The following is a 22885-nucleotide window of genomic DNA, read 5'->3' on the forward strand; positions in this document are numbered from 1 at the left end:
CAGCCTAGCGCGCCGCCCCTGCGCGCCTCCGCCATCGTCCCCTCCCACCTCACTCCCTGCTCTCCGCCTTCCCCGAGCCCACGGCTCCTCCCACTGCAGCCCGAGAGACACGGTAGCGCTCTCGACCCCTGACCTGTAACCTCCTCTCGCTCCTGGCTACTCCAGTCGCCCCCTGCCCGCCAAGCTGGTCGCATTGTTGCGGTTTCATTGCGGCTGAATGGAGGCAGGGGAAGAAAGCGAGTGGAGAGGCGGTATCAGTAAGGAGGAGGTTGCGAGCTCCTGCCCAGACATGGTGTTGGGGCCTCCTGGCCACCCCGCCCCCATTCCTGCGCCTTCGAGGCCCAACCGGGCTCCAAACGCCCGTGGTCTTGATGCTTACCGTCTCTGTTACAGTCATCGAAGCCCCTGTAATGGAATGAGGCAGGCTCACGGTCTGGATGGAAGGAATCGAATCCTGGCACTGTTACCGGTGTCGGGTGGCGGCCCTGAAAGATAATCAGGCTAAGCCAAGACTCATCTTTAACCCGGGGGCACATAGGAAGTGCCCACGTCCCGCCTGTGACCCCCTTCTGGTTCTGTTGTTTCGCTCATTGCAATTTGATTTTGCCCTTTTTTATGTCTCATCCTCCCTCTCTGACCCTGAGCTCTGCCAAGCCCCTACTGCTTTTTCATCTTGATGGCTCCCACAGCGCCTGCCCCTGAGAACTTGTTTGCTAAGTGATTGAAAAGCAGCCATGCCCAAAACATTAGGCACGGATCGACTTTACTGGCGGCCTCAGCCCAAAAGCAATTTCCAGATTCGTTTGTTTTTATTTATTAAGTCCAGAACCTCTTCTACATCTTTAAATTAATCCTCAAATTTTTACAGCTTCAGGCAGCCTCCAGGTACGTCTGGATGATGTAAGAGGGAACTTAAGGCAGAAATGCAAGATGATTGACACACCTGTCCTGGACTCCATACGATTTCCAGATTAGGCAGTACCTGGCTATGTTGAGGAAAACAAGACAAGGGCCTGGAGGTGCTCTGAGGAAAGGTTAAAGCCTAGTGCAAATTCAAGGGATTCTTCTAAGCAAAAGTCTCATCAATAATGAAGTCAGAAAACCAGAATGATGGTGATCTTTGATGATCCGTCCTAACATGCACAGGAGGTAGGTGCCGTCCTGGACTGTAGTCAGAAACACATTTACTGGTACCCCTTTGGTGTCCAGTCCCCCTCCCCGCAAGACCAAATGTCTGCATTTCAGATTTTAGCTGGCTTTGAGTTTGCTGCAGCAAAAAAGAAAAAAGAAATATCCTAAATGTAATGCAAGAGAAGACCCAGGACTTCCCAGGAGCTGAAGTGAGGAAGGAAGAGCCACAGCAAGGAGATTAAAGAACTGACTGTAATGAATAGATCTAAAGTCCTATCTGGCTGCATCCTAGAAAACTCCTTTGGGGTCTTTACCTCACTCTCCATTCTTCTGACTGGCTAAACTCAGTCATTCCAAGAAAGGGAGAGGTTGATGGGAGTGGGGTGGGAGAGATGAAAAAAACCGTTGGTTCATTCAATAAGTATTTCTTGAGTTCCTGTACTATGTGCCAGAAGCCGTTCCAGGCACTGGAAATCAATGAATAAAACAGACAGCGCCCCCCGCCCCCCATCCTTGCACTAGCAAATATCTGTCTTCTTGGCGTTTTCATTCTGCAGTGTTAGTGAATGGTGATAGACATGTGAGGAGGGGGGCTGAGGGGAAGCTTCCAGGGGAAAAGGAGGCCCGGAGGGGAGGTCAGAAAGCTGAGGTGGGGGAAGGGGAACCCTGGAACAGCCAAAGAAAACAGAAGGCCCACACTGCGCGAGGCGGCAGGGTAAAGGTGCACTGGGTGGGGGTGCCCCTGACGTAGAGCGCTGACCAACTCCTGAAGAGGGGAGCTCAGTCTCAGACCAGGGGCCTCCAGAGAAGGCCTCACCACTTGCCGAAGGTTTTTTTCTAGAGTTCTGGGCTAACCAGTTACCTCAGCCTTTCTGGAATTTTCTGGGGGATTCAGTATGCTGCAGTTGGCATCGCAGGGTTTGTTCCCTTCAGTTCTGTGTGTATGAGATCATACTATCTCCCCAAAGCACAGAACCCAGGAAAGAGGAGAGGCCCCTGCCTCCTCTGCAGTGATGGCCTACTGTGGATGATTGGGTGCTGCCCCCTGGTGGTGCTCGGACACCCTTCTCCCCGCCTCACCTCAGCTCTGGGCTGTGGTGATGAAGAGAAATAGGGCCTGACAGGCCTTGAGTGACAAATGATCCTGGACTTCCTGTCAATTCCAGGACCTCAGGTATCCCTCCCGGCCCAACTCTCCCATCCGGGACTCAGCCTGCTCCCTCCTTTTGCTATTCCCCCAAGACCCTGATAACCAACAGGCTTAAGCAAAACTGTGAATTGTCACAGTTGGAAATTCCTCATTCCACAAGTTTCTCTCCATCCATGACACCATTTCATCACCTTTCTCCTCTGGGTGCCGATGGTTTCTTCTGGCTGTCAGGAAAGAGCATCTGTCTGAGAGCCAGTTCATGCTAAAGTGTCAGCCACAGTGGGTTTCCTTCACCAGGAATAAAATTATGGCAAAAGAATAGGAAAAAGGGGGCGATGTTTGATCTCAGAGTGACACTGATGGGGACTGTCAAGTGCCTGTAGCCTTTCTACAGCCCCTCAAATTAGGCTCTTACTCTGTGAAAGCTGAATGGGAAGCTCGCGAGGCTATCATCAAAGCCATATACCCCTCCCCTTTTCCCATGGGGGTTTGGTGTGAGGCTCAGGCACATTGGGATGAAGGAGCCATCCAATCTCCTCTCCATCTTCTTCCTCTGGACTCTGCTTGTTTTGAGGGGCTCCGGGCCTAGGCCGCGGCCCCCATGGCTGCCAAAGCAAGGTCCTATCCATTGGTACTCACACTTTCCCCTTTTGACATTGCAGCTCCTGCCAGAGACCAACATCTTCTTCCTCAGGTCCAGGTGAAGAAGCCAGCATCCTTTCCCGGCCTGCGCTTCTCCCCAGCCCAGTTAATTGCATTGCTTTATCAGTCGTCATCATCAGGCGGAGCTATAGGGCCTTTCCCCTCATGGAGGGAAAAGAAAAGGAAGGGTGAGAGGAAGCTGGAAGCCTCCTGTTTGCTTATCAGTTTATTTAACCCCGTCACCCACCCCCAGCCCTAGGCAGCCTGCAGAGACCCACAGACTCCCAACCAAATGCTGAGAGCCTTTCCAGGAGGGACCGGAGAGAACCTAGCCCACGGGGCCCTGTGGAGGTCAGCTGGAATGGCTCCACACAAGGGCCGAAAGCAGGGTTGGATTGCTGTGAAAATCCTAGGGAAGGCATATCTGGGGCTCTGGGGAACTCCAAAAATGGACTCTGGCGGCCCAGCTCTTAAAAGGAAAGGACCAGAGAGTACAGGCCACCAGCTGAGGCCTGCCAGGACTCAGAGCATCATAAACCACGGACTTGGAGTCAAAGCATTAAAAGGGCCCTGAGTGCCAGCTCACAGGCACATTCTCCCTGAGAGAATTCAGGCCCACGGAGCAGCAGGAGCGCTGGGAGACTGAGCCTGGCCTGGGGTTGGGCCAGAGTCAGAGAATGACATAGGTGCCTATGTGCCCTCTGCAGTAGAACCATGTTCATGGGCATCACAGGGCCAGGGCCAGCTAAGTGCACCCTCAGAGCCCTTCTTGCTCAAGGCTGCTGGGTGGAGACCCAGCGCAAGTCCAGAAAACACACGCGCACATACACATACGTTAGCTCAGGGCCCAGCTGGTAAGACTCCTTGGCACTCAGCATTTCTCCATTTAGAAAAGTACAGATTTCTCTTACCTGGGCTAAATTCCAGCAAAACTGGTTCATTTCATTAAAATAGCTAATTAGTCCTGGTGGGTCCAGTCCCCTCTAGAAGTGTCCTAGGGAAAGAGAAAGCAGTTGTCTGGAGAGGCAGGCCGAACTCTGGCTCCTCTTGGAAGCTCACGAAGCCCAAGGACCCTCCCCTGCTTGGGTCGGCCCAGGGAAGAATGGAGACCCGGGACCCAGCCAGCTCCGACCCAGCAGGCCCCACGGGGTGTCTGCACTGCGTCTTCCTGCCCCACAGCTGGCACTGTGGCTGGCATGGATTACCTCTTACGATGGTTTATTTGTTGTTGAGGGACAGAGTCTTCTCCCCATTTCCCAGGTTTCTTCCCACATAAGACAAAAGGCAATGTAAGTAAAGAATGCAGCAGTGTGCCTGGCACTGGTGTGTGACAGTGGCAGAACGTTCCAAGTTAGGTCATGACAAGCTCTACAAGGCGGTGACTGCTGCCTGAGCCTCCTTTGTATATCCCCAGTGCTCAGCACGGTCCTGGCCACGCAGTCGACGCTCGATACACAGGATTAACAAGGCAGATGAGGGAGAAAGGGGGCAGGGGCCCTCCACGTCAGCCCCTTGCTGGATTAGGAGTCAGGAAACCTAGGCTTTGGCCCCTAGGCTTTGGATGTGGGAATTCTGGGTAGATCTCTTTTCCCCCTCCAGCCCTCAGTTTTCCCAACTGTCCTACGAGGAGGTTGGGCCAGGTCGTGGTTACTATCTCCGTGAAGCAAATGACTTCCACAACGCAGTGGTGTAAATCCAACGAACATTTTATTTGGCTCGTGGTTTCATGATTTCATGGGTCAGGAAGTTAAGAAGGGCTCAGTTGGACGGTTCTGGCTTGGGGTCCTCCATGTGGCTGTAGTCAGATGTCGGCTGGGGCTGCAGACAACCGAAACATTCGCGACGGCACGTTCGCTATGGCTGGCAGTTGGTGCTGGCTGAAGCCAAGCGTTCAGACGAAAATGTCCACCGAATCACCGGCGAACATGCGGCCTCTCCAGCACAGGCAGCCTCAGGGCAGTTGGGCTTCCAACATGGCAGCCGAGTTCCCCGGGAATCGGTCCCCCCTAAAATGCCTCAGAGATCACAGAGCATTACTTCCACAACACTCATTGGTCAAAGGAGGCATCGGCTCACCCAGATTCAAGGGGAGGAGCATAAACTGCATTCCCTTGAAGTGTTAAAGAATTTGGGGCTATTTTTCTTAAACTGCCACATCCCTGCAGTCTGTAAATCCTTCCACCCTGGCCCAAGGCCCTCTGGCTGGAGCTGGCTGAGGCTCTCTGGCTGGTTGTGGCTGCTTGTTGGGGGAGCAGGACGGCGTGCAGGATCAGTGAGACCCCCACACGCTGACACGCCCTTTCCTGGAAATGGTACCTTCTCTTGCCTCCTTCCTTGGCTTTGCTGAGTTTTAGACCAAAACTCTCCTTTCTTAATAGCTCTGGGAGATGTTTCAATGTATGGGTGATGGGGATTCCCAGAATGAAACAGGCCCCGTGGACTTACTCCAGTTGCAAGGGGAAGCTAATATTTATTTAATGAGCACCTATTATATTCCATATGGAAAGAATTCTATACTGTATTCCACTAGGCATTTCAGTACAAGTTCATTTTTTCCTCATACCGCCTCTGCAGGAAAGATTTTGTCATCCTCCTTTTCCCTTAGAAAAGAGTTCCAGAGGGTTAGGGTTAAGTGACTTTCCCGAAGTCAGGCAGTTGGTGACTGAGCTATGATTCAAACCTACCTCATGCCACCTGCCCTGGGCAAACAGGAGACAAAAATCGGTCTCTCTTGTCCTCCCGCATGTCCTTCTCTTCCTTCCTGTCTGCTCCCTCCACCTGGGGCCCAAACTCAGCCACTCACCTCCCCATCAGAACATACTCATTCTGGTCCCCAGTTCTGTGTCTCTAAGCTGATGTCCCCTCAGGAAGAAGTTCCCTCACAGGGCCCAATGACAAGATTCTTAGCATCTTAGAATTGGCCCATTACGTGGGCAGCCACGAATTCTTTGTCCCCTTCCCCACCAACAGGTGGGGTCCCCATGCCCTCCCATTAACCCTGGGCAAATGCTGTAACCCATAGAACATGACAGAGGTGACGCTCTACCATTTTCCAGGCCTCGGCCTTAAGGAATGGCAGCTCCCACCTCCTGTCTCTTACGACAGTCCCTCTGGGCACCCTGAGCCATTATGTGAGAAGTCTAACTACCCCAAAATGAACAACACTAGAGAGGCCAGTAGACAGTCCTCTGGTGACAGTCTGGGCCCGGCCGTCCAGCCATCCTCGCTGAGATGCCAGCCATCCGAATGAAGGCGAATGAGGCTGCCTCGACCCTCCAGACCTGCTTGTCTTCCAGTTGAATGCCACTGAGTGACCTCAGTTGCCCCCAGGAGAGTCACTCAGGTAAGCCCTGCCTGAATTCCTCACTTAGAAAAACCATGAGATGTAATAAAAAATGGTTATTTTAAGTCACTAAGATTTGGGGTAACTTGACATATAGCAATACACATGATCTCATTCAATCTATTCATTACACCTATTTCACAGACGAGGAAATTTAAGCTCAAAGGGATTAAATAACTTGTTCTAGGTCTCTCGGGAGGCCTAGCTGACATTTAAACTTGAACTTGGGAAGTCCGACTCCATAGCTCCCATGAACACAAGCCCTTGTTAAACTACTTCTTAGTGGGTCCTCGCAGGAGAGTTGCCATTTCGACCTAAAACGTTACCTTCAATCAAAGGATTAAATGTATTTTAAAAGAGTTTCTAGCTTCAAGACATTTTGGGGAGACGCATGAGGAGATTTGGAGTTGAGGGGTTGTAAGGGGCGGCATTCTTTTCCCCAAACTCAGTACAGTGGGGGCTGATTTACTTATCTTTGTGTATCCATCACTAGCACAGAGCCTGTCATTGTGAGCGATTGTTTGTTCAATAAATAAACTAACCGACAAAGGAATGAGTAATAAAGGGAGAGGAGGGCAAGTGGACAAAGATCTGGAGGGAAGGGCTTTCCTGCCATCTCGTGGCTGTTTCTGGAATAACACTTTCTTCTCTGGCAGGAGAAGGAAATAGAAGGTTCCTTGGGGAGCCTTGGCTGTTGGTGTCAGAGATCAGACAGCGTCATTCCAGGTTGGAGTGGCGTGCAGCGAGTGCGGGGTCTCCCACAGGAACCAGACTTCTTGCCTCTTCTGATGTCTGTGCTCCTTGAGGGTGAGGCAAGAAGCACTTCCCCTCCCACCAGCTCCATCCGTTCTTCACAGAGCCAAGCATTCAGTAGGTGCTTAATAATACTTGAGATTCCAATTGGAGAAAATAGGTAGTGATAAATTCCATATTTCATCTTTACCTTCTACTGAAGTGTGCAAAAGGGATAGTTACCTTGAAGAGAGGGGCTGCTCCCCAAGGACTTAGAACATGGCTTGCTTCCAGCGAACCCTCAAGTCCGCTGCTGTACCCCACTTACTCTCAGGCCTTCCCAGCCCCCAGCCCTTCCCTGAGATGGGTCTCCATGCACCCCACCCTTGCAGAGCTCTTCCTGGCAGTAAGGCAGGGTGGGACTTCCCCCCATAAGTGGACACCAAACACCACCCTCAGATCAGGCGGAGCCTCATTTTCCTCACTTGGAAGAACCTGACCCCTGAATGACTCGGGGATCAGGGGCGCTGACTCCTCCCTCCGCCCCTGGATTCATAAACCCACGTGTGCTCAGGTCTCATATAAGACAGTGTAGGACAGTGCTCAGGGTCAGCCCTCCCAACCGCGGGTCGAAAATGTTGTCTTCAGTCCCTGGCCGGTTGAATCCAAAGATGCAAAACCCAAGGATACGGAGGGCTGACTACATGTTTCTTAGAAGAGATTCACACACGAGTGGCACTGTGTAGTTCATACCCGTGTTGCTCTAGGGTCGACTGCGTCTTCCCCACAGAGCCCGCGGGAAGGTCTCACGAGACGGGGGATGGGGGGCGTGGAGCGCTCACAACGCAGTAAGGCCCGCTGCGAGTGTGTGCATTGCTAAACTCCCAGGACGACTTCTAGGAAAATGAATACATGGCGCTTCTCATCCTCCCCAAACTCCTCCACTAGCAGCCAGCCACACCCACGACTCCCGTCCCCTGATCCCCGGCGGGCCAGAAAGGCAAGAGGCGGCTGGCAAGAACAGACACTTTATTGTACACCACGGGGGAAGTAGAGAGAAAGGAGGGGCTCCAGGGTGACAGCGCCTCGTCTCCTCCCCTGGGCTGAGTGGTCTTGACCTACCCAGGGCTCTGGCCAGCCGTGGGGCACTCGGACTGGAGTCGTTCTGAACTTGTGCCAGAACCTAAAGTGATGCTTGCTGAGTGTGCTTGTGTCTATACAAAGCAGTGCTTAGGATGAGGGACCCCGGGCCCTGCCCCCCTGAGCCCCGGCCGTCGGGCCCCAGGGAAGAGGCAGCAGGCCCTCAGTTTCAGGGCCTAGTGGACACTCAGGGAGTCAGGTGCATCCTACCCTGTTCAGTCTCTTTTCTCCTTCACCAAGGGACACACTCTGGGGGCCGTTTGGGGGGGGGCAGCTGTGAGGGTGGGCAGAAGGGCGGCCCCTGCCTGTAATACTGCAGGCCTGCTCAGGGCCTGGAACGAAGCAGCTTCCGGGCCCCAGCCTTACAGCCGAGGCAGGCTGACTTGGGAGGGCTTCTCCTGGCACTAGGAAAGGAACAGGCCCCACAGATGTATTGCTGGAGGGCAAAGCCAGTCTCGCTGGCATCACCTTGTGTGGCCCACCTGTCCACCCCAACCTGGGTCTCGGGCTTCATGCTGCCTCAGCAGAGATGGCTCCCTGAGCAAGAAGCTGGTGATGGGGCTGGAGGGCAGGGACCAGGGAGCTCTTGCGGGCATGTCCCTGCCCTGCCCCGGAGTCCTGTGGGCACTGCATGGACAGCACCAAAGCCAGTGGTGAACGAGGACCCTGAGCAGGGATGTGGGGCTGCCTCCCGCTCCTCCAGGGACCCAGGGAATCGGGCTGGATTTTGCCTTGGAAGATGCCCCGCCTGCCCTCGACCTCCCCCAGCCTCACCCCACTCCCGGCTCCCCGCCATGAAGGAGCGAGCAGAGGTGTGAGTCGGAGACACAGGGGAGGGGAGCTGTTCCCTTCTGAACAAACGCAGGACAGAGGCACTGGGAGATGCTCTCCTGGGGTCTCGCCATCTTAAGAAACCCAATACTGTCCTCAGGATGAAGAGCTCGTGACTCCCAGCGGGCACAGCAAGAAAGTGGAAAATAAATTTGGGGACTTTTCCCCTCCAAGGCCTGCCCTTCCCTGTCTCTGGCAAGCCCAGGGGTGTGAAATCAGTGGGTCACCAGCGAGAAAAGCCTGCCCATCCCCCACAACAAGGGGGCTTCCTGAAGGACGCTGCCCTGAGGCCTGGCCCAACGGAGCAGGGGGAGGCGGGAAGGGCAGCGTGGTCTTCAGGAACACGGTGAACACTGGGAATCACAAATAAGCACCCTACACACACCCGCACCCATGTATGTGCACACACCACACACACACACACACACACACACACACACGCACACACACGCACGCACACACACGCCAAGCTCTGGGCCCTACGACTAGCAGCAGAGGCAGTCAGGACACAGCCTGGCTTACAGCAAAAGGCTAGGAGCATCCCCCAGCCCACAGAGACCAAGTGAACGGCACAGCTCGGCCCCCCGTCACAGGCTGGAGGGCTGGGGCCTGGCCCAGCCACGAGCTACAAAATTAAAAATATATCAAATATACAATGAAAATAGATCTGTACAGCACTGAGGATGAAAATAGTCCACCAGCCACAGTATAATATTGGGTTTGTCATTTAACAGCATTTACACCCACATGTACAGATTGAATATACAATAGAAATAGAATATATAGAAGAGTATATATAGCAGAGCGTCTCTCCTGGGGCCTTGCTTTTCCTGTTGCTAAATCAGCTGGGACTAGGCATCGGGCCAGGTAGGAGGTGTTGTCAGGTGAGGGGGCCTAGGGCGGGGTGTTGTGCTCCAAAAGCTCATGTCTCTGGGGAGGTGTGGGTCTCCCTTTCCCTCCCACACTCAGGAAGGGCAGGGAGGGTTGAGACAGCTAGAAATGGGGGGTGTGAAGGAGGGGTGAGTAAGGGAGCTGGCAGGGTAGGGGGATGGATCCCCAGGCAAGGAGGGAACCCTGGGTCTTCCAGTGCTGAAGGCAGTCAGTCATGAGAGTGACTCAGGGCCCTGTGTGAAGATGCTCAGGCCGAGCTCTGCGGCCCAGCCCCACCCTGCCCACCACGGCTCTCAGAGATGGGAGCTCACTGTCCCAGCCAGTCCTCCCTCCCTCCCTTTCCTTCCTTCATTCCTTCTGTCCTTCCTTCCTCTTCCCATCCATCCTTTCATCCATCCTTCCATCCTTCCACTGGTACATCCACCACTCCTCAGACATTTGATCTTCATTCAGGTTCTCATCCTCACAGCCCGCACCCCGATGGCAGCCATCTTGCAGGGTGGGCCGGAAGGAAGTGTAGGCGAGGATGCATGGGCTGGGCCCCGGGGTGGAGGTCTGGCCTCTCCTGTTGGCAACCCGCAGTGTCCACAGCGCTGCCTGTGGCCGTCCCCAGCACGGGCCGGGGGAGGCTTCTGAGGTGTCTGCACGGTGTACGCATTGGGGAGCTGTGCTCACACAACAGGAGGGCGGGGGTGGCAGTCCAAAGGGGCAAGGAAATTATATGCTTTCTCAGGTGCGAAGCTTCCTGTGTGTGAGCCCCTGAACTCCAGGGACCCATTTCAGGGGAGAAGCTGCCGCTAGTGAGAATGCCGAGCCCCGCGTGAGAGAGGAGGTGTGCTTAGCATTTGTGCTCCAAACCATCTGAATTGTGCTGTGGACCATTATGTGTGCTCTGGAAACTTCTCGAGGAAAAGGCAGAGGTCACCACTCTGGGCTCCAGGATGGGGGTGGGTGGGGAGAGGGCAGAGACCCCGCTAAGCCCTGATGGAGGTGAGAAGGGTTTGGGCCTAGTCACTGCTCTGTGGGCAGGATGCGGGAGCACACCCCACCCACCCAGGCAGGGCCAAGGACATTGGGGATCCCACCTAGAGCTGGAGGCAGAGGAGCCCCCTCACCCCCTGCTGCCAGGGCACCATCTGCCTCATACAACAGAACTCTACCCCAAATCTGAGCCCTGAGTCCTAGGACATGTGTCCCATGCCCAGCCTTAAATCAAGCAGCCTCTGGGACACCCCGCCCTGCCCCGCCCCCACCCTGGTGCCTCTCACTATAACCACCACCTGGCCACACTGTAGTTGGCAGGTGACATGGAGAGAGGGAAGGTGAAGTGACCCTTAAAGTGGCCACTGGGAGTCTCCCGTGGGCTGGGAATCAGAACTTCTGGATCGTTCCAGTTATTCAGCTGCAATTTGGTGAGAGGATCTCAGAGGGTTAGATGGCTTGGGGGCCTGTCCTGGCCCCCGCTCAGGTCTAGGGAGCAGAAGTTGGCTGGGACTGGGGCGGGAGAGGAGGCGGGGCAGACGCTGCTGTCCTCGGGCAGGCAGAAGGCCTGGCCTGGGAGGAGAGGCCAGGCCAGGGCACGGGGTGGCTGGGTGTCGTGGGGAGAGGCAGGCAGGCTGGGGGCAGTGGTCACAGTTCCGACTCAGGGGTGCTGGCCAGGAGGTAGCCGCTCCCATAGCGTCCGTTGGGGTTGCCGCTGGGCTCCAGGGGCGAGGTGCTGCCGGGCCCCAGGTAGGAGCGGTGAGTGGGCATGGGGGAGGGCGCCTCGCTGGGCACCTTGCTGAGGATGAAGCGGGTCTCGTCATTCTCCTCCAGGTTGGAGATGTCCTTCATCATGCGGCCCTTCTTGTAGGACACAGAGAGGGTGTTGGAGCCGTCCGAGAGCAGGTGGAAGTGCCGCAGGACAAACACCACCGGGATAGGCAGGGTCGCCACGACGATGAGGGTGATCAGGAGTGCCATGGCCCAGTTAGGGAAATACAGGTAGCGCTCGGCAGCCTACGGGCGCACAGGCGTGAGGCCCGCCGCCCAGCACCGCCTCAGCCTCACCCTCTCACGACCGCCGGGACCGTGGCTTCCTGCCCTCTCCCCAGCCCGCCCAGCATCCTGGCACCCGCAGAGATGTGGTCAGCAGGGTTGCTGCTTGAGTTAGCTGGTCACCCTGGTTAAGGGCCTGAGCCTCTCTGTGTCTCAATTTCTACACTTGTAAAAAGGATAGTGAGTCCACTCCACAGGTGGAGAGGAAACGTGGGTTAGGAAGACTGGACAAACATATTGGCCTTTCTGACCCTCAGTTTCCCTATTTGTGTGACAGAGATAACGCCACTTCTCTCTGGAATGTTGTAAAGGTTACAGATCAGGTGGGCAATGCCCCTGGCAGTGGCTGACGTGTGGCAGTTGCCCTGTACGGGTCTGTCTCTACCAGCCGTTGCATTAAAGGCCTAGGAAGGTGCCCACGTCCCTGGGCTTCCAGGAAGCCACCCCTCACCTCCTCTTTGATCCAGGCGCTGTAGCCCGGGGGCGTGACCCCCAGCTGGATGACGCTGGCCGTGGTGAGCACCGCCATGAACAGTGGAGAGACGAACTTCCACATGTAGAAATAGAAGCGGTAGGGCCGGAAGCCCAGCATCTCCGTCAGCTCCTGCATGAACCTACCAGGTGCATCAGAAGGCCCAGAAATTGGCATCCTCATTGCGCCTGCGCATTCCCCCCAAGGCCACCTCCCCCGAGATGACTTCACGGACCAGTCCCTCCCACCCGGGCTCTTCTATTCTTCATATCCAGTTCTCCCCGTGTATTATTCTGTAGCCCAGCTGCCCTCCGGGAAGGCTCTGCTGTCCTCGTCTAACCTCCCCTGACTATATCGTGTCACAGCCCACCCTGGGCTATGATGTAGCCCCACAAGACGTGCCCTGGGCTGGCGGGCTGGCTTTTGTGTTCACTGGGCGACCAGCCTCACTCGCACTGGCCTGGCTCTAGACTTCCCCTGCTGGAGAAGAGGTAGAACTGCACTTCTCTAGTGTCCGAAGGCAAAGGCTGCCTTGACTTGGGGTTTCTCCCACTAGCCCTGTGAGTGGAATTCCGGGGGTGGGGTAGCTATGTAAATCAGGCATTTTAGAAAATTACCTTTACCTCGATAACACTTAACTAAAATCTTACACTTCTTTCTATTAAAAATGCAAGCAACTATTAACAGTACTTATGAATTAACAGTACCTATGTCTCTGCCAGCAACTGATTAAATCTGATATTTTCCTATCACATTATGATAGATACTCAAGATACCTACAAATGTCATTTATGCTCATCATTACTTTGAAGTCACTATTGTTATTAGATGCACAGCTAGCTCTTATACCTTACTACAGTAAAAAATTATAGATATTACCATATCACAGACTTTAAACATTATTTTGCTAATTTTCAATATAATTAGTTGCCTGTATAATCCTATATATTTTATCATATGCATGTAAAAATAATATTCTGAAAAGGGCATTGGGACCTCACTAGTCAGCAGAGAGGTCAGTGTGTTTCAACCCTGTCTCTCAGGGCTGCTCCAGGTCCTAATGCCCGCCCCTCCTGCATTCTTTCGGGGAGCAGATAGCTGTACCAGGGCCTGTGCAAGACCCTGATTCTCAGCCCTGGTCCAGACGTCAGGGGCGGATCAGGCTGAGTGGGTTATTGGAGCCCTCGCCTGCTGAGTGAGTGAGAGGGACCTAGCCCTGGGGCTTCCTGGGGATACAGATGGGTTCTTAAATGAGGAATGAAGCCAAGGGCTATAAGTAGATCACCTTAAAGCTGTCAATTAGACTGCTGAGGTTTATGAGTGCTCTGAGGCTAGGGGCCTCCTGGACACCCACTAGGTGCTTAATAAGCGTCACAGAATTCTGTGGAGTTGGTACCCAGGGAAAGGTGCTCTGGTAATTTAGGTCAGTCTAGGATGATGTCAGGAGACTCTCAGCCTGGCTCTGCCTCTCACCAGACAAGTGGTCTTGGGCAGAGATGTCCTCTCTCTGAGTCTCAGTTTCTCTAAATGGTCTGTAAAAGTACTTTCGGTTCTAACATTCTGACTCTGATCTCCTGCCCCGCTGGCAAGCAGCGCTGGGAACGTAGCACTCTCTGGGGAGTCGAGATGGGGCAGACCCTTCCTCCCCTCCCCTCCTCCGTCCCACTGCCCCCTTACTTCTTGGTTCCATAGATCCAGGCCACAGCGATGTTCTCAAGGATGACGATGACGGTGAGCGGCAGGGTGGCCGAATAGTCATCAAACATGGTGACAAAGTAGTTTCCGGAGCGCTGGACGAACAACAGCCCCACGAAGAATGCAAAGACACAGCAGCCCACTACAGAGAGCCGGGAGGCCGGTGTGGGGGCAAAGGTGCAGGTGGGCGGGGCCTGGGAGTCTTGGGGGCACCCAGGCTCCTCCCATCCATTCCCTCCCCAACGGCCAGCCTGCAGCCCACCCTCCAGCAGGCCCAGCCCTGCACAGAGAAAGGGGTCCAAATCTGAAGGTTCTAAGCCCCCACTCCACTGGGCAGGGAGCATCCCAGGGCTGGGAATGATGGGGACAGAACAGGGAGGCCAGGCCTGCTCAAGACAGCTCAACAGGCCCTCAGGAGAGGCAAATGAACCAAGAAAGAGGCTGGTCTTCAAGCTCAGGTTTGGTACAGTTCCCAGCCAGCTTTCTCCTCCTGGTTAGTGAGTGCACTTCTCTGGGTGGCGGAGCCAGACTCCTGCTGTGTGCCGGGTGGGCGTGGGGAAGTGGAGTTTCTGGGTATGGGGTCAGGAGTGATTCAGTCAGAACCCCATCTTTTTAAAGACAGAGCCACAACTACATCATTGTCCCCGAGGGCAGCCCACAGGCCTGTGGGTGGTGTCAGGAGGCGTTACCTGTGAATATCTCCTTGGGCACCTTGAAGGTGTCGATGATGGGCGTGGTGATGCCTGTCATGGTCCCGATCATACTGCCCAGGCCCAGGTTGATGAGCATCAGGAAGAACATGACGGACCAGAACGGGGAGGCGGGGAAGTGTGTCATGGCCTCAGTGAAGGCGATGAAGGCCAGGCCTGTGCCTTGCACGGACTGCGGGGACAGGGGGGGACATGGCGAGGGGTCGGTGAGGGCCCCTGCCTCCCCCTGGGTGCCCGCTGCTTCCTCTCGCTGTCCTTGGAGCTTTAGGAATAACTCTCTCTCCCACCAGGATTACTCTTCCACCTAAATTCTATGGGTTTCAGCCAGTGAGTCTCAAACTTAAATGAGTATCGGAATCCCCCGCCCCCATTCCAGGGAGTAAAACACCAACCAGTCCAGGAGCGTAGCTGTGGGGCCTGAAATCTGCAAGTAGCACAAGGATCCCCGTGATTCAGATGAAGACGCTTACTTTTAGAAACACACCCAGCTCAAGACCCTCCTCTTCTAAAAAGTCTTCCCTGACCACTCCCAGCTCTGACTCCAGACCCTAGCACAGTGGTCTCAGCCATGGCTGTCCCATGGAGTCACATTGGAGACTAAGACCACCCATGCCTGGGTCTCAGGGGCGATTATTTGATTGGTCTTGGGGGGGGGGGGGTAAAGCTGGGTATCGGGGTTTTGTAAAGCTCCCAGGTGATGCTGATGGGCAGCCCAGGTACAGAACCACTGCTGTAAATGCTTGGTCGCCCACTCAGGGGGCAACTGACCACTCACTGCCCAGCGACATCACTTCCACGTTGTCCTGTAATGTCCAGTGACTATGAGGGAATGTCTCCCCAACTGTGTGTGTAATTTTTGTTATTTGGATATTATCAAGGTTGTATTATATTTTTAAAAACTGCTACGATCTTAGTTTTATTCAGAGGACCAGGCCACGCCCAAGAGAATGGGACGGGGTCTCACAGAAGGGGGAGGTCTTTGATGCTGCCTGCCACCTGGGAAAGAAACCAGGGCAGGTCCCCAGACAGGGTCCCATTGCTCTTGATCACCTGGGAAGAAGTCAGAGGGTACAGGGCATGACTTCCTCCATGTTAGGATGGAGCCAGGAGAAGGCAGGGGACTTTTAACGTGAAGTTCAGATGTAGTACAGGAGCGTTACCTTCCCTGGTCCCATGGAGAAGGGCAGGGTTGGCCCAGGCTGATGAGAGCTGGCTCTGTCCCCTGTGAGCCTCGGCTCCAGCTAGGTCCCAGGACCCTGTGGGCATGTCTCTCTCTGGTTCCTCCTCCTAACAGAACGGCCACTTTGAAAGTTCCCAGCTGCGCAAATGGTGATAGAAGCTAGGGGTCCCAACTTGGCCCTGGACATTAGTGCCGGGTGAGCCTCCCTTTGTTCTACCCAGGGGCTGATGGTCAATGTGACAATGGGAGTCGGATTGGGGACAGCCAGGGGAGAGGCAGAAGCATCGAGGGACAACTCAGAGCACGGGGACTTGACCCCTGGTTCCATTACTTACTAGCTATGAGGCCCCAACCAAGCTGCCAACCTACAGGCTACTCATCTGTAAATCCGGACAATGATAATACTCACCCACAGTGCTGTCACGAAGGCCAAAGGAGACAGACAGCAACGGGCAGGGGCTAAAGTAAACACTATGTTCTGTGTGCCAAAGACCAGGCACGGTTCTCAGTGCATGGCACATGGCGGCGACTGGCGTGCAGGAAACCCACTCGATTAACGCGGAGGTCGTCCCATCCGCTCCCTGTGATTTCCGCGACTCTTGTGTCCGCTTCTCCCCTCCCCAGTACTCAACCGACCTCAGGGCAGGGCTTTGGACTGATACCTTTCCTCTCTCCTCTCTGGACGCATGTAGTCCTTGCTTATCAAGTAGATGAATGAGTCCCTGGCAGCTTTCTGGGGCCTCTAGCCACCCATGGCTTGTCTCTGGGTCCCCACTCCTGTGTCTGCCTTCCAGCCTGTCCCGTACCTTGTTCAGCTCATCCTCCAGCAGGCAGGGATCGAGACCCAGGGCTGAGAAACGGTCTTCCTTCACAGTCATAATGACCTTGTACATCTCCGTGTAGTCCTTGGTGGTCAAGTGGGAGAAGTTGACATGGGGAGGGATGAGGTCCCGGCTCAGGACGTTGTTGTGGAGGTACCCCAGGATTTTCTCAGCATTTCTGCAGCACGAAGGGAAGAGGACCAGGTAAAAAGGCAAGGATGGGCACGATCCTGGAGCCACCTCCCAGGCACCCAGGCAGGCCCCACCCCGGCCATCGACAGAGACATCTCTGAACCTGTCTTTGTGGTCCAGGGCTGGGGACAAAGAGCTCCTCTGCGCTCCCTCCCTCAGGCCCCAGGTAGACAGGGACTCTCCCTCCATGGCCCGCCTGCCCCTCCTGGTGGCGTGGACAAGGAGGAGAAAGGGCAGGAGGAGAGGGGCTACCTACTCGACCACACACTTCTCATTCATGATGTTGGCCTTGAAGCCCAGCACAGCAAACACCACGAGGGTGGCCAGCACCGAGGTGAAGAAGTTGATGAAGGACACCAGAGCGGCGTCAAAGTGGCAGTTGTTGTCCTGCTTGTTGTAGCTGGAGAAGGCGATGACGCCCCCAAAGCCCAGCCCCAGGGCGAAGAAGACCTGCGTGGCTGCGTCCCGCCACACCTGCGGGTCCAGCATCTTGTCCAGCTATGTGGGACCATGGCAGGGGAAGAAAAGAGACACACAGTAACGGTTTCGTGCCAGCGCAGTGGAGTTCCCACCACGCCCCCTTTCCTCAGCCTCAATGGAGTCCAGAGGGAGCCTGGCGTAGCGGGAAGAAGCTGTGGCTGTGTGATCCAGGGCATTGCCCTTAACCGCTCTGAGCCTCGGATTCCCCACGCGTAAAACACAATTACAAGAGCATCGACTTCGGAAGAGCATTGTGAAGCTTGAGTAAGATAAAATAAACGCTACGTGCTTACTTACAGAGCAAGTGCTCAGTTACTTTTAACTGCTGCCATTGCTTACCATGGAGCTATCATACTAAGCAACATCTCCAGGGCCGTCAGGATGCTGTGTAGTGTAGAGCTCTAGGGAGCGCCATTCGCTTAGACTATAGTGTGAATAGTGACTACTAGAGTCTTACAGCGTACAGGCTGCACGACAAACAATACAAGAGAAGTGAGGACACCAGTGTCTTCCTGAGACGTCCTCCACCTCAAACCATTAAAAAAGACACCATTGATTCCCCTCGTGCCCACATGATCCGCCTTTTCCCAGAAAAAAAAAAAAGACCAGCGTTCATTCACACACATCTAATGCTCCAGGTTACAGAGGATCCTGCCCGCCGAACCTACAGCACAGAAGCCACATACTTCCTAGAGAGGGGAAGCCCCTGCCTGACACCCCTTCTCTCTTCAGCTCTCACACCTGATGGGATCCGGAACCACGACAGCATCTGGACGGCACGGGACAAATCCCAAAGTGCTTTCACATCCGTTCTCCTTTTACTATTTCTTTCTCAAGGCCCGGATCACGGCTTGGACCCGGCGCAGGGCTTTACCGTCAGACAGACCCAGGTCCAAAGACAGACCCGGATGACTCCCATCTTTAATTAGCTGAGAAGGCTTGGGCAAGCAATCGTGTCTGTTTTATCAGCCTCAGTTTTCTCATCTGAAAAATGAGAATAAGAGAGTCTTCCTCTCAGAATGTGAGGCTCAAATGTAGAGCCATTAGTCATGCCTGGCACGTAGTAGCATTTAATCCTGACAAAATGCCTCTGACCTAGTCAGGACAGAGGTTTTCTTGGCGGGGGGCGCGGGGGAGAGGGGGGTGTCAGAGAAAACTGAGGCCTAAAGGTGAAATTACTTGCTCCAAGTAACGGAGCTAGCTAGGTGGGACAGAGGAGTGTCTGGTGCTAGGCCATGGCAGCCCCCTAGTACCATCCCCTGACTCAGCGGGCCTATAAAGCAGGAGGCAGAATCACCTGCTGTGGGCAAGGTGTGCTGGGAGGGCAAGTCAGAATGTTCAGACAGGTAAAAACGGTTTAAAATGGTGGCAGTCGAGCATGGGAGATTCCGACAACCAGAGAAATGGGGCCGGTCTTCATTACGGAAACAATACAGGCCCACGTGTCCTTACCCAGCCTCCCTGGGACCAGACTGGTTTCGGAAATCAGGCTTTTGTTTCTAATTTTATTGTGGAAAGGTAATATGGCGCATATGCCACATAATTACATAACACCCCCAGCAGGGTTTGGGACAAACCTATAACCACACACATTTGTATTTCTACCGCAGAATATAAATATTCACACCACGTCAATCAATAAAGACTATAAATAGCCTCACATCTGTTTGGGTCATTTTGCCACAAAATGAGTTCTGGGAAAAAGAAAAAAAAAGGCACTTGTTTTTCAGGGCTATTTGGATCTGGGCATTATGGATAAGGAAACAGGCGCCTGCCTATACGCACTCCTCATAGAAATTCTAAGATTATTTTTTTAAAAAGAGAACAAAATACAACAGTCTCCCCCTTATCCAAGGTCTAGCTTTCCATGGTTTCAGTTACTTGAGGTCGACCGAAGTCTGAAAATATTAAATGGAAAATTCCAGAAACAAACCGCTCATAAGTTCTAAATCATGCGCCATTCTGAGCAGCATGATGACATCTCACGCCGTCCGGCTCCGCCCCACCTGGGACGTAAATCATCCCTGTGTCCAGCCTTTATGTTCTGAATATGCTCCCCGCCCGTTAGGCACTTACGAGCCACCTTGGTTATTGGATCGACCGTCACGGTACCAGTGTTCGTGTTATTTTACTGACTAAAGGCCCCAGAGTGCAAGAGTGGCGACCCTGGCAATTTGGACATGCCGTAAAGTACTTCCTTTAAGTGAAGAAGGGTGTGTATAGGAAAAACTTCGTACACATAGAGTTTGGTGCCATCTGCGGTTTGAGGCATTTACTGGGAGTCTCAGGACATTTTACCTGTGGATAAGGGGCACTGCTGTAATCACAGTCCCACTGGTAAAGGGCTTTTGTGCCTCCCTCTTCTGGGTGTTTTTTTTTTTTTGAATCTTCCCAGAAGTTCCCGGAAATGAATGGAGGGATTACTTATGCCTGGAAGGCATGCTGGCATTCGCTGATGCTCACAGATGTCAATCATGATAGTTCTACCAATCTGGAACCTGGGCACTTCCCTCGGGCTAGAAACTTGGACCTTGCGGGAGGGCTCAGAGCAGTTTGGTGAGCTCCAAAGAAGCAAAAGATTTTACGAGAGAGGGCAGGTTGAGATGGACATAGTTCTGGTCATGTCATTTGCATGTTGAAAAACCTTTTTGGGTTCCCCACTGCCTGCTAGAAAACCTTTTCTCATTCTATGCTCTGAATGCTCTAACTGCAGTGAGCTTACTACTCTCCAAAGGCACATGGCCTCCTACCTCTGGCCTTTGCCCAGGCTAGTCCCTCTACCTGGAATTTCCTTCCTGCTACTCGCTTTCTGGTGAACTCCTATTTATATCTCAAAACCCAGCACAAGTATCACCACCTCTTTGAAGCTCCTCCTGACTGCCTCTGGCTGAGCTAGTTGTGGTCCTGGGTTCTCATGGCTCTCGTCAATACCCGAATTACAGGTGTATGTGTTTCTCTCCCTGTCAACACTTTGTGCTTCTCAGAGATGGACCCGCCTGCTGCTTGTAAGAGTGGGGGCCGAGGGACAGACAGGCAGAAAGGCAAAGGCTGACCTGTGTCCTCAAAGTGAGTTGAGTCAAGCACCTTCAGGACTGAATTCCACTGTTTCCTGAACTTAAAGGGGCTCTTTCAGGATTTCTGGGGTGCTGGTGCATGATTTCGACAAGGTCTTCCTGATCAGAGAGTCAACACGGAATGAACCCATGGCAGACCTTAGGAAGCTCAGTGTCCTTTCTGGACATCGGGATGTGACCACAAGAGGAGAGGTAGGAAGACAGGCTTATACTCGCCTTGGGGTGCGTTCCCCCCCACCCCCACCCCCAAAATGGCTTCCTGTCATTTCCTTGGCACACTGGCTGAGTCACTTCCTCACGCAGGGAACAAGGTGTTTCCTGGCATTTGACTCAGCGGCACGAAGATGCTTTTTGAATCTGCAAACAGCTGCTGAGCACCCAGCCCGAGCTGGTGCCTGGCAGGACCGCACCCCTGTTCCTTAGCACTGCCGGGCACCTGCGCATGCGAGAGCCAGCCGGGACTACGAGACACCAGATGGCACTGGAGCGCCCAGCTCCCATTGCTTAAGAGCAATGTCACCTTCACGAGGGACGAAAATAATAACAGCTCTGCGCAGCAGGAGCAGTCAGTGCTCGAGGGAGCTACCATGGTTCCCCCCATCTTGCAGCTGAGGAAACTGGGGCCCTGAGAGACCAAGGTCTTGCCTTCTGACTGCTGAGCGGTGAGCTGGTGTCTGGATCTGATCACCCCGCTCCAGCGCCCGCCCACCCTCTGCTGACGAGGCTGGGCTGCCCTCGTCACCCCGCTCAGGAACTGTACTCGAACTGTGGGGATCAGGCAGTTCCCCCACTAACCTCCGCACCTGGGCCTTTAGGACCTGCAGGGACCCCACTTCTCTAGGGTTAACGCACAACCTTGACCCAGTGGCCAGTCTGGCTCACTAGCAGGGACCACGTACTTGTCTAGGCGCCAGAGGCGGCAAAGTGAGAGGCAGGTGCCCGAAGCTACAGCACAGCTCAGACGACCCCAGACGACCGGTGTGGCTTTCATCATGACTGCTCACAGGTGATGCGGTTTTGTCGTTTGAAACTCAAAAGGCACAGTTAGGTCTCCTTTCCCTCACCTCTGTATCCCAGACACCAGTTCCCTTCCCGAGATGTAATCCTGACATAGGTTTCTTGCATACCTTCTAGTGCTACATAATGCATATATCAGTAATACACACACACACACACACACACACAGATCTGTGTGCACACCTCGTGTGTCTCTGTCCACACCTTTTCTTCCCCTTCTGTCCACACCAGAGATGTCCACGGAGCCCTCCACCCTCCTGGGGCCACCGCCCAAGCCCACGGCCCACAGTTCAGCATGCTGAACTGAGAACCCACAGAATTTCAAGGCTCCTGACGAACTGTTCCCTCTGCCCACTCAGTCTTGTCCCCATGAGCTGCCTAAGGGACCAGGAGCCTGGTCCTTCGGTCCCAAGGCCCCATTTACTTCTGCTGCTACAAAAGGTCCACGACTCCCAGGTCATCCTTTTCGTCTGGACTTCATCCTGGGGTGGCTGGGCCTGTCACCTCCTCTGACTTAAGCCTCCGACCCAGCCCCTGGAACTCAGTGTCACACCAGCAAAGTCCCCCACGTCCACGCTCTTCTCTGGAAGTTCTCTCTCCTTCTTGCTCTGATTCGGGGCTTCTCCGGCCTGGCTGAATATTAGAATCACCTGGCGAGCTTGGCGGACCCCGGCTACCACCTGGACACCACACCCAGCGATCAAATCAATGTGCTTGATTCTGATTGATCAGGGGCGGGCCCGGGCACTGGCATTTTTCCCTTGTTGCTACAGTCCCAGGTGAGCTCGCTGTGCAGAGGAGGCTGAGCAAAGCCCGGCTTGCCCTGAGCCCAGTGCTTCCCCTACGGCCCTCTCAGGCTGCTCTGGAGAAGGCTGTTTTCTCACACACCCTTGGGACGCTCGGGTCTGGGGGTGGACAGGGTGCTGCTGCCTGTGTCTCCAGGTCGCTGCCCCTCGTTCCACTGTGCACCGTCTCTCTTTCCAGTACAAATGCTGCCGTCATTCTGGGTAATTTCAGTATCCACATCGGCGTCCCTGTCGACGGTCTGCCTCCCGGGCCCTTTGCCTCCCCCCTTCCACGCTCGTGTCCTTCCCCCGACTCCCAGGCTGGTGCCATGGCCTTTGTCACACTACCTGCGCTCCGCCTCTAGCCACACCATTAAGGATCCTGGACTCCAAAGCACCCCATCTTCCAGCTCACTCCCTCTAGTATCTCGATGCCCAAAATTCTTCAACCCCACAGGGACCTACCTCCATCTCGCTGCACCTCGCCCCGTTTGTATCCCGACTTCCCTTCCTAATCATCTTAGTCAAGGGTCCATCATTCTGCTCACTCCCCTGCTTACAT

The 22885-nt window shown here is 54.3% G+C and overlaps 1 protein-coding gene across 2 annotated transcripts in view; it reads right to left on the reverse strand.

The window, feature by feature from the left end:
- Nucleotides 1-8010: 8010 nt before the first annotated feature.
- The window catches only part of SLC6A17 (solute carrier family 6 member 17), a 44850-nt gene continuing 29975 nt past the window's right edge, over nucleotides 8011-22885 (reverse strand). Inside the window, exons 7-12 of one of the 2 annotated variants that reach the window (XM_016155644.2) lie at nucleotides 17224-17465; nucleotides 16761-16953; nucleotides 14754-14946; nucleotides 14047-14206; nucleotides 12349-12511; nucleotides 8011-11858 (exon numbers count right to left, since the gene is read on the reverse strand). In XM_016155644.2, the coding sequence (XP_016011130.1) occupies nucleotides 11490-11858; nucleotides 12349-12511; nucleotides 14047-14206; nucleotides 14754-14946; nucleotides 16761-16953; nucleotides 17224-17465 (1320 nt within the window). In that variant the 3' untranslated portion in view covers nucleotides 8011-11489. The remainder of the gene's footprint in view (nucleotides 11859-12348; nucleotides 12512-14046; nucleotides 14207-14753; nucleotides 14947-16760; nucleotides 16954-17223; nucleotides 17466-22885) is intronic. The other variant, XM_036235097.1, reaches the window with a different exon arrangement.

This window comes from Rousettus aegyptiacus, unplaced genomic scaffold (genome assembly GCF_014176215.1).
Source record: "Rousettus aegyptiacus isolate mRouAeg1 unplaced genomic scaffold, mRouAeg1.p scaffold_m13_p_17, whole genome shotgun sequence".
Classification (NCBI taxonomy): Eukaryota; Metazoa; Chordata; class Mammalia; order Chiroptera; family Pteropodidae; genus Rousettus; species Rousettus aegyptiacus.